Source organism: Haliotis asinina, chromosome 12 (genome assembly GCF_037392515.1).
Source record: "Haliotis asinina isolate JCU_RB_2024 chromosome 12, JCU_Hal_asi_v2, whole genome shotgun sequence".
Classification (NCBI taxonomy): Eukaryota; Metazoa; Mollusca; class Gastropoda; order Lepetellida; family Haliotidae; genus Haliotis; species Haliotis asinina.
In genome coordinates this window covers 37,476,556-37,488,073 of record NC_090291.1, presented here as the reverse complement: position 1 = coordinate 37,488,073, position 11,518 = coordinate 37,476,556, and the positions used below count along the sequence as shown (strand labels likewise).

General features: G+C 42.8%; 1 protein-coding gene across 1 annotated transcript; it reads right to left on the bottom strand.

The window, feature by feature from the left end:
- Positions 1–2,495: 2,495 nt before the first annotated feature.
- On the bottom strand, positions 2,496–5,253 carry LOC137257490 (uncharacterized). Its single transcript, XM_067794820.1, has 4 exons — positions 4,625–5,253; positions 4,054–4,136; positions 3,348–3,484; positions 2,496–2,597 (listed from the first exon to the last, which is right to left on the bottom strand). The coding sequence occupies exons 1-4, from the start codon at positions 5,251–5,253 to the stop codon at positions 2,496–2,498; spliced, it is 951 nt and encodes a 316-aa protein (XP_067650921.1).
- Positions 5,254–11,518: the final 6,265 nt, after the last annotated feature.

Below are 11,518 nucleotides of genomic sequence, written 5' to 3'. Positions count from 1 at the left end.
GGGGTGCCAGTACACGAATGTGTGCACACACACACACGCACGCACGCACGCACGCACACGCACACGCACACGCACACATACACACACACACTCTCTCTCTCCAGTCATGGAGCGGCCTTATTAACTGTTACTGTTAATACGGTGTACTAACGCCCAGTCGGCAGTAACGACACATTCGTCAACACCCGAGGATATTATTTCTGTTAATTTCTTAAGTCTTTTGTCAGCATAGTACTGGTAGGTATTGACTGGATGTATTTCTGTGTATCTGCCAGTGGCACTGACAAGCTGTCACTGAAAATATGAAATCTGTACTTGGCAGTTTTGGTCGCAGCCGACTGAGATCAACGTGATTTGGAATGGCGTTATATAGGATTTTTATACAATATAAAGCCATATGCCCTGTACATTTAATGCATAACAGACAATGAATAAAATGATCAACGTGATTTCGAATGGCGTTATATAGGATTTTATACAATATAAAGCCACATGCCCTGTACATTTAATGCATAACAGACAATGAATACAATGACGTCATACGCAGAATTCGAATTGCAGTTCATTTGTACTGCACCGTATACGGTCCCGCTAATGCTGGGCCAAGATTGTCGAAGCTCTCTTAGCGCCAAGATCATCGTAACTTAATGTTAATGTTTGGCACTTACGACTATCTCAGCGCTATGAGAGCTTCGAAAATCTGGGCCCTGAATAGGACAAGACCATCCTGGTTCCCGGGTCTTTCATGAGTGTGGAAGTCCGGGAACCAGGATGAGGACAAGCCCAGATTTTCCCAGGTCGTCGCTGGAGCTCATTTTCCTAAGCGTTAAGTGAAATACACATGAACAGTATCAAAATATTTCCTTCTCCACTCATCCTCTGCAGTACAGCAATACTGTTCAACTAGAAGAGTACTCAACAATCTACATGGTACACAAATACTGCCACTACTCAAAACACAAGAGAAGATTATTTTAGAAAATGTTAGTTTTTGTTTTGGCAAAAAGGACAAATAATCACAAATTTACGCTTATCTACGGAAATGCCAATTTCCTCTGAGCACAAATGGTGGAGCTGTGTCCTGGAAAGTTTCTCAGTATGGTTTTTGTTTTGGTCATGCTTAAAATAACATTATAATTTAATGCCCACATTTGGATGTCATCACTGGAAAGAACGCATGTCCCCTTGTGTGTCTTCATTGGTCTATGGACCTGAGAAGATCCGAGTTCGAAATGGTCTTCAGTATCCCATGCTTGTCGTACGAGGCGACTAACAAGTAAGGGTGGTCAGGCTAACAGACTTGGTTGGCACATGTCATCGTATCACAGTTGCGGAGCTCAATGCTCGTGATATGTTAATCATTGGGTTGTCTGTCTCGAGGATCTACAGATCGCCACCATATAGGTAAATACTGCTGAGTGCGGCGTTAAACAGCAAACCAAACAACCAATCACTGGCCTATGCGATGGGGATTCCAAAGATACGAGTGAATTTAGTGTAACGCCATTTGTCAAATCAAGGTCAACGTTTAATGTCGCACAGAAACGAAAACCCGAAAACAGAATTCCAAACCTCGCAATGCAACAGGCATGCATCGAGTTTGAGCAACTTCCTAACAGTGATGCAGTTGCGATGCTTCATACCACTTAAAACCAATGTCCAGCAGACGGACAAATAATGCAAGGTATCAACTCGCATATATTGTATACATGGGTATTTCAGTCTAAGTAAACTTATCCTCAGTCCTTTTCGTTACACTCCACCACCGAGTCTAACGAAACCTTATGAGAGGTCGCGTCAGGTAACCTTTGAGATTGACCAATCAGAACACAGCTTACCAAATCGCGAAAGTGCACATTCGCACATACCTTTTGAACTTTTTATCTCGAAAAGGTTCGTATCCGTAAGATTCCGAATGCTACTTAGCGTACGCTTGCTTCCGGGTGATGCACACGGCGCACGTTACAACCATGACAACGGTGAGTAAACAGTCCCTGAAAATAGTGTTTTTGGCAATATTCAAGGATGTCATCTTGCGGAAATATTGGCTAATGGTAACCATGTCAACAGAACCCCAAAGCGTATATACAGCTGGTCAAATAACTGTATTATATACAGAGTTTTGTTTGTGGAGAGATCTGTGTCGGTGACCTGAATATTTTGAAAGTCCCTCCGATCCCTAAATAGTAGCCGTTGTTTGATTGGTTAAATCTATGTAACCGTCTCGCGTTTGATTGGACGCTTATAAGTCGATCAAAGGTTACCTGACGCGACCTTCCACTAGGTTTTGTTAGACTCAGTGGTGGAGTGTAACGAAATACACTGAGACTAAGTTTACTTAGACTGATGGGTATTTTGACCAGATACGTGGCACCAAATATTGGAAACACACATGAAGTGTTAAAGTTTTATTTCTGACTATAATACAAGGTACCAAAGAACCGCTCATCTTATCTGGCCTGTGGAAATCATGTCCTCAGAGTCCGTATAACTATTTAAAGGCCGCCTGAAATTCCCTTTGCGTTGTCCACGAGTTTGGCAATGTTGTCTGGGCTGACGTCGGCTAATTTGCTGGTTTCCAGTTGGTGGGTGAACGTCTAAAACAAATCAGCAATCAAATGTGACAGTCGAGTGAGTGAGTAAAGACGATGGTTTTGGCAATATTCCAGCAATATCACGACGGGGAACACCAGAATCGACCACAAGTCAAAGGAACGCATAGCGAGGCGAGAGAGCGCTATGACCATTAGAGTTTGTGGGATTGTGGGAGTTGGTACATAGTGGTACAACAAAATGCTTCTCCATAATTAGGAAGGGCTGTCAGCTAACTACTAATTTATTTATGACTGACATACAAATAGGGCAAAATCTTAAATATTTGGCAGGTGTCTGTTTACAACTAATATTTAATTATTATGTCTGTTAAACAAAGTCTAAAATTTATTACAGTATTTCTACGTTTCTTGCTTGTAATGTTTGATAAATATCTCTAAAGTTCAAGTGGCTCTATTCACCTAGCAGTGACTGGGTACCCGGTGGGATAAGTACGATGACTTTTACTTTTAGTCTTATAGTGTTAGCGCTTTGTGCATTCACAAGTGCGTGGAAACATTCGCTTCATAAATAACCATTGTTATTATTTACTATGTATGTACATCAAACCTATAACTTTAATTAACTTAACTATCCAATTCTTTTATGAAATTCGTTCATAAAGAAATCATTCATTACCTTGGAATATCCACACAACATACCAAAGCAGTTACCTTATATTTGCTGCCCATGGTATATAACCAAGATAATTGTGATTGTATCAGTAGAGGCTATACTTGGAACAGAACACATACCTTAATGATGGACTGTAAAAACGGCTGCATTGCCGTGGCGGCTACTTTGTCTGTGGGTGGTGCCTTTTCCCCTGTCCACAGCATGAAGACATACACGCCATGCTCAAGACGATAGTAGGCAAATGCTACCTCTTCGTCTGAAAAGAAAAGAAATGAATTCTTTGATGACGTCACGAAACCGGTGACATGGAATAAACGTTTTATTCAACATCAGGGAACGTTTAATGAAAGCTCAATTAGTGTAGAAGTGAGCGAGCGAGTGAGTGAGTATGGTTTCATGTCGCTTTTAACAATATTGCAGCAATATCACGACGGGGGACACCAGAAATGGGCCTCACACATTGTACCCATGTGGGGTATGGAACCCAGGCCAACAGCGTAATGAGCGGGAGCTTTAACCACTAGGCTACCCAACCGCCCCCTCATTGTAGTAAATGTCAGTCACTAAAATTACCCTGCTGTGTCGGTATTAGCTTGGAGTCGCTTTGTGCATTCATCCTGGGGTTGACATACAAATGAATTATAACACTTAGTATACAAGATGTGTTTAAAGGGTCCCAACCAGGCTGGATATTCAAAATGTACACATGATAAAGTCGTTTTTTGTTGAGATTTGCAGCGAATTTGCTGATATGTTGCTAATGGCAACTATTACTTGCTTGTTCAGCTAACGTATAAAGCAAGTCTTACAACAAAGTCTGTTTACCTGAAAACTGAGCCTTGAATTTTTCAAAGTCTTTCCCCGTAAGACTGGTTTTCATTATACCGCCCGCGAACTTGAACACAGCCCTAATAAGACAGTCAGAAACAGTGAGGTAATGGATTTGGGAAAACTTGAAATCTATTCATGTTTATAGCACACATCATATGGATATATGTATAGCATGTGAAATTTAAGCTTAACACATATTATATTTGAGATTCTAATACTTTTGGTTGGGTTGAGTCCCATTCGAGATTCGAACCCACACCCTGGCACCTAATCGCCATCAAACAAAGTCAGCCGTCGAACCTACTCAGCCCCCGCAATGATTGCCCTACTCTGGTCAACAATACATGCAATTACTTTAAAGGAAAGACAATGGATTTGCACGAATATACACATCGAAGTACATCTAATTCTTTAAAAACGTCCTTTCTTCAGAACGTTTTTCAAAGGCGTATCATCAACACTAGAACAACCAGGATATATTATACCACAATTCCAAATTCATTTCCAAAAACGGTGAAAATGCTGACACCTGGTGTTCACATAAAGGTAATTATGGTAAACATACCATTTCACATCGCAATCAATGGCTGTCATTTTATCATGTGTTGCTTTGACATCCTCTGCGTCGACGGGATGGGGATTTGTCTCTGCGTCGACGGGAGGGGGATTTGTCTCTGTGTCAACGGGAGGAGGATTTGTCTCTGCGTCGACGGGAGGGGGACTTGTCTCTGCGTCGACGGGAGGGGCATTCGCCTCTGTGTCAGCGGGAGGGGCATTCGCCTCTGTGTCGACGGGAGGGGGATTTGTCTCTGTGTCTACGAGAGGGGCATTCGCCTCTGTGTCAACGGGAGGGGCATTCGCCTCTGTGTCGACGGGAGGGGGATTTGTCACTGTGTCAACGGGAGGGGCATTCGCCTCTGTGTCGAGGGGAGGGGCATTCGCCTCTGTGTCAACGGGAGGGGCATTCGCCTCTGTGTCAACGGGAGGGGCATTCGCCTCTGTGTCGACGGGAGGGGGATTTGTCTCTGTGTCAGCGGGAGGGGCATTCGCCTCTGTGTCGACGGGAGGGGCATTCGCCTCTGTTTCGACGGGAAGGGCATTCGCCTCTGTGCCGACGGGAGGGGAAGTCGCCTCTGTGTCGACGGGAGGGGTACTCGCTTCTGCTTCGACAGAAGGGGTATTCGAGCTGTCCATCACGAAGAAATTGGCAGGTTTTGACCTGTATATGAACAGACAAAAACAGCGTTGTAGAGGCTGTAAAGGGAAAAGGCCTACCAACCAATATAGCTCAGCGTATATGATCAAAATATCTCATTATCACATTTATATATAACGCTTTGACGAGACATTTGTAAAACAATACTGACGTCTGATATAATGTCCGAATTCACGAGGGCGATGAAGTAGCCTAATGGTTAAAGCGTTCGCTCGTCATGCCGCTTTTAGCAATATACCAGAAATATCACGGCGAGGTACACCAAATAGGGGCTTCACACACTGTACCCACGAAGGGAGCCGAACCATGGTCTTCGGCGTGACGAGCAAACGCTTTATCCATCCGACTATCCCACCGCCCCGCTATAAGAATGAAACCTTGATAAGATAACGCACGTGAGCGCACGCAGAATGCGATTACCGTCACAGTGAGGTTCACCCAAATACGTCCTGTGGTGATTCAGGTAAAATGGCTGTTTGGCAACTAAACTGAAAAGAGGTGAAAAGCCTGCTTTATACCATTCGTGTCAGAACAGACCATTATCAAAGAGGCGTGACACTTTATGTCAACGTATATCAATGTGTGCATAAATATGATTTAATTACCATATTCGTAATCAACCGAGCACCGTCTGTGATATATAATGATTATGGCTTGGTGTTTTGTATGCATGCAACACAGTCTGTCTCGGTGAGCATGGAAGGAACCCATGACTACAGAACGCCCAGCACGTAGGATATTTTTCGAATGTTTCGCCTCGATTTGTTCTCGCAATGGGTCATAAATTTTGTACATGGCAAGGGGGCGGTGGTACTTACTTTGTACATCACATTTAGGACACGCGCGCGCACGCGCGTGTGTGTGTGGAGGGAGTATTGGTGTGGCAGTCATTCACATTGTACATACAACTCAAAAAAAAACAAAACTTCCCCGCGTGCCATAACTTGTGAACGGTCCCTAAACCACTTCTAGTTGTGTCTTGACGTGTTTGGCTGACGTCTAATTCTGAATGCAGAGTTGCTTCCCTTGGGTGATCCATGGGCCTTTGGTACGTTGTGAGTTCAGGACTTGAACAGATTTTGATCCTTGAATTATCAAAACTATACTGATGCTATTAGGTAAACGTGGTAACGACCTGAACGTCGAGATTCCACAACACGTCATGGTAACAGGCCGAGATATGTTTGATGTTTTGTCGTAAAACGACGTTGAAATATTATCTACATTTGATATATGGGTTGTTATGAACTGGTCTGTCATATAGATGCGTTTCCTCAGAAGTATGCCATTAATTAATCAACACAGTGTACACAGATTTTGGAAACAGCACTGTACTTGTTTCCGTATCGTAAGCATTCGTGATATAAACGTCATTATCCATTGACTCATGTACGTGAGCAAGGTAGAGTCAAACTGAGGGAGAATATTTGCTGAGTCAGCAGTACAGACCTGCGTGCCTCACAATCAATAAATCTTTATTCAGTACTCAAAACCCACAGCCTATGGTACAAATATAGGTGTACAATGTAGAAAGGTGTATAATAAGGTTTTGATGTTACGTTTTCATACAATTACGACGTTTAGACGATGCTGGACGCTAATTATTCATTTCTGAGTGTCATAATGTATGACAACATAGTAACATTCTGAATCATACCATGGTTGTTGCAGTTTAATAATGACAATGACATATCTATAGATGGATTGGCACAATTAACTCTTTAAGGTACTTTGTACGTGGTGTATCATATAACAGCCATACGAACAAAACGTGGCATTTGCTGAGTCAGCAGTACGCAGGTGCGTGCGCCAAATAACAGGACACTCTGGTCACGTGATCGAATCCATAATTCACTCTGACTTGGATCCTTGGCGCATCTGCTATACAGCCAAGTGCTGGTTCTTACGTCATACAATCTTAAATATTGTCCCAGCATATCATAACCTATGACGCAAGGTTACCATACCGTGGGGAGAAACCCCGAGATGACTGAAGTTTGTTTTTGTTTGTTTGGATTTTCGTGAGTGTATCTGTTTGGGTGGTTGTTTGGGTTTGGTGTGTGCGTGTGTGTGTGTGTGTGCGCGTGCGTGCGTGCGTGCGTGCGTGCGTGCGTGCGTGCGTATGTTTGTGTGTGTTGTTATTTTTTTATGTTTAACGCAACACAGTTTCAAGCTAAATGGCGGAGGTCTGTGAATAATCGAGCCTGGTCCAGACAATCCGGAGATCAACCGCATGGGCATCGATCTGCGCAGTTGTGATACGATCATATGTCTTAGCGAACCTGACCACTTGATCCCGTTAGCCGCACTCTCTTACGACAAGCATGAGTTGCTGAAGATCAGCTCTAACCCGGATCTTCTTGAGTAGAGAAGGAAGTAAAACTGATATATGCTTATATTCCTCCATAGGACAGTACATTGGATTTTTTTTAGATTGTAAGAGAAATAGATATATGTCAATTTAAGTATTTACAGAGTTGATATCACAGGATTTTCATAGGTTAATGAAGATCAGCTCTAACCCGGATCTTCTTGAGTAGAGAAGGAAGAAGATGTTATAATCAGTGACAATCTGGGATTCGAACCAATATGAACGGGGGTTTCAAGCACGCCTAAGGTATGTAATGCGCATAGCATATCGTCACTGGCAAAGATCTGAACGTGTGTCCTTTTTCCGAAATCCTGAATAAACAAGGAGACAAAACGTCTAGAAGCGGCGTAAAATCCCTTAAGCGGTCGTCGAACATCATTTTGACAACGTGTCAGATTCGTCTCAGTGAAGTATGGCGTCACGAAAATCTATGAAATTTCCTGACCTGGGCACCAGGAATGGATCCAGTTGCACCAGTGTGGAAATCGGAACTAGACCTCAATGTTGCAAGACAACAAATACATTTCCAGCAAACAAATTGTAACAAAAAATGGGCTCGTGATTGTGGGACGGAACTCGTGCTGTGCAAGGTACTTTAGTTTCAACAATGACGACTGAGGCCTTAGACCCCATTCATTCACTCACTCGAACACACTGATTTGTGACTTGTTAAAAAGATATGCAAATGTGTAAGACGAGTGACATGTAAATAACCTACAGTCCAGTGAACCGTGTCGCAATCGGTGTTACAATACGTGGTGGCGGAACTCAACGAGATAGACCGCTGTTATTAATCATATTCAGCCACGTTCAATGCAAATATAACCTTTGATATTGACGGGGCCGCGTTCTCCACACACCTGTTAAGTATTCATCCATGAAATAGGTTAACCTCACCGAGCTCTCACACAAGGTTCACTTTACTTCCTCACCAACAGGAATCAGAAATCACAGTCTGTGAGAATATCTCCCCGGTATTGTTACTCTGTCAAAGCGGACTTCACTCTTTTCATGTTCCTTTTTTCTGCGTTGTTATCTCTTGAATATTATTATGTTTTCAAATACAATGAATTAAATTACCATTCGCAACCTTTCTCCAAGCCGCCACGTAAGAATTAATGAACACAGATCATGAGAATACCATTCAGAGAGTCCTAAATACATATAATCTATACATATATGGCATGAGAGATTTACCGTCGTAATATCGCAAGATTGGTGGGGTGTTCCTTCTTGGGGTAGTAGAGCGTTACTAATATAGGGATGTTTCTTCACCCTGTGCTCCCCGAGATTGAGGATGCGGGTATCGAATGTATTTGCGTTCACTGTTAATGTGCATTTACATTCAAACGCTTGCTATTATTAACTGCCCGTTCGCACTTGTGCACTTACGCTTTTCAAATATAAGATTTGGTACATACGTTTGTAACTATAATGTACTGTTATGATTTATCCCCTTCTTGTGAAGAATTTATCTCATCAACCCCTGCTTATTCTAAGAGGCGACGGGACGGTGGCGGGGGAAAGCCCTGTGGTTAAAATATTCGTTCGTTACGCCAAAGACCCGGGTTCGATTCCCCATATGGGTACAAAATGGGAAGCACATTTCTGGTGTCTTCCGCTGTGATATTGCTTGAATATTGCTAAAAGCGGCGTAAAACTAAACTCACTCACTCAGTATTCAGGAATTACACAGATAATATTACCGCAGTAGTCTTACCTTCAGACTGCATTGGGAAATATTGCTAAACGCGTCGGAGGACTATACTTACTCCCCTGTAAAATACGGCTATAAGGGGATCGGGTGGTCAGGTTCGGTGACCTGTTTGATCCATGTCACGTACCCAATGCTCATGCTATCGCCCATTGGGATATATACAGACAGTTGCCACGTGGCTGGAATATTTCGGAGCGAGACTTTAAGGCTAAGCTAACAAAAAGAAATAATATTTTCTAATAGAGGAATGGTTGGCAATAATACTCGCGAGCTAAACGAGTGAGTTTTAGTGAGTTTAGTTTTACGCCGCATTCAGCAATATTCCAGCTATATGGCGCGAGCTAAACGATATGCAGATACTACAATGTGTGTCATGATAAGAAGTGGGAAGTACATGAGAATACAAATATGGCGATCGAAATACCAACACAAGTGCGCTGATGACGAGGGTCGGCGTTTGAGTACATGTATTGTACACGAAATTTCATTTTCAAAAGTTGCTACAACATACCAACAGGTGACCCCTGCTTCGCCCGTGGTTGTGGGCTGAATGAATTACATCAGAACATACGTGTTGTGGACAAAAGCACTTACAACTTCACAACCCTCCCGCCTGTGGTGACTGTACAAATCGTCTGCTGTGTATTCAGTCAATAAGAAGTTATAGGCAAACATGCACAGCCCTGGGTTTCGGCTTGGGATGTCGGATAGAGTATTTGTTGTAGCGAGATTTGCAGTAAAATATGTTAGCCTCACACACCATGCTGTCACGTGGTACAAGCATTTAACAGCGTAGTGGTCTGTAGTGGTGTATGAGAGCTTGGTAGCGTACAGGGCCTTGATTCTCGAAGCTCTCTTACCGTTAAGGTAGTCGTAAGTTAATGTTAATGTATGACGCTTACGACCACCTTTGCGCCAAGTCAGTTTTGAAAATCTTGGCCCAGATCTGTAGTGCAGAACAAGAATATATCAGCTCCATGATTTGTAGTGCAGAACAAGGATGTAGCAGCGCCATGATCTGTACTGTAGAACAAGGATGTATCAGCGCCATGATTTGTAGTGTAGAACAAGAATGTATCAGCGCCATGATCTGTAGTGTAGAACAAGGATGAAGCAGCGCCATGATTTGTAGTGCAGAACAAGAATGTATCAGCGCCATGATCTGTACTGTAGAACAAGAATGTATCAGCGCCATGATTTGTAGTGTAGAACAAGAATGTATCAGCGCCATGATCTGTAGTGCAGAACAAGGATGTATCAGCGCCATGATCTGTAGTGCAGAACAAGGATGTATCAGCGCAATGATTTGTAGTGCAGAACAAGGATGTATCAGCGCCATGATTTGTAGTGCAGAACAAGGATGTATCAGCGACATGATTTGTAGTGCAGAACAAGGATGTATCAGCTCCATGATTAGTAGTGGAGCACCAGAATATATCAGCTCCATGATCTGTAGTGCAGCACAAGAATATATCAGCTCCATGATCTGTAGTGCAGCACAAGAATATATCAGCTCCATGATCTGTAGTGCAGCACAAGAATATATCAGCTCCATGATCTGTAGTGCAGAACAAGAATATATCAGCTCCATGATCTGTAGTGCAGCACAAGAATATATCAGCTCCATGATTAGTAGTGCAGCACAAGAATATATCAGCGCCATGATCTGCAGTGCAGCACAAGAATATATCAGCTCCATGATTAGTAGTGCAGCACAAGAATATATCAGCTCCATGATTAGTAGTGCAGCACAAGAATATATCAGCTCCATGATCTGTAGTGCAGCACAAGAATATATCAGCTCCATGATCTGTAGTGCAGCACAAGAATATATCAGCTCCATGATCTGTAGTGCAGCACAAGAATATATCAGCTCCATGATTAGTAGTGCAGCACAAGAATATATCAGCTCCATGATCTGTAGTGCAGCACAAGAATATATCAGCTCCATGATCTGTAGTGCAGCACAAGAATATATCAGCTCCATGATTTGTAGTGCAGCACAAGAATATATGAGCTCCATGATCTGTAGTGCAGCACAAGAATATATCAGCTCCATGATCTGTAGTGCAGCACAAGAATATATCAGCTCCATGATCTGTAGTGCAGCACAAGAATATATCAGAGCCATGATCTGTAGTGCAGCACAAGAATA

Coding starts and splice junctions, on each gene's coding strand:
- LOC137257490 (XM_067794820.1), bottom strand. CDS start 5,253: ATGGACAGCTCGAATACCCCTTCTGTCGAAGCAGAAGCGAGTACCCCT. Junction 4,137..4,624: donor ATTGATTGCGATGTGAAATG/GTATGTTTACCA, acceptor CTGTCTTATTAG/GGCTGTGTTCAAGTTCGCGG. Junction 2,598..3,347: donor TTTTACAGTCCATCATTAAG/GTATGTGTTCTG, acceptor GATTTGTTTTAG/ACGTTCACCCACCAACTGGA.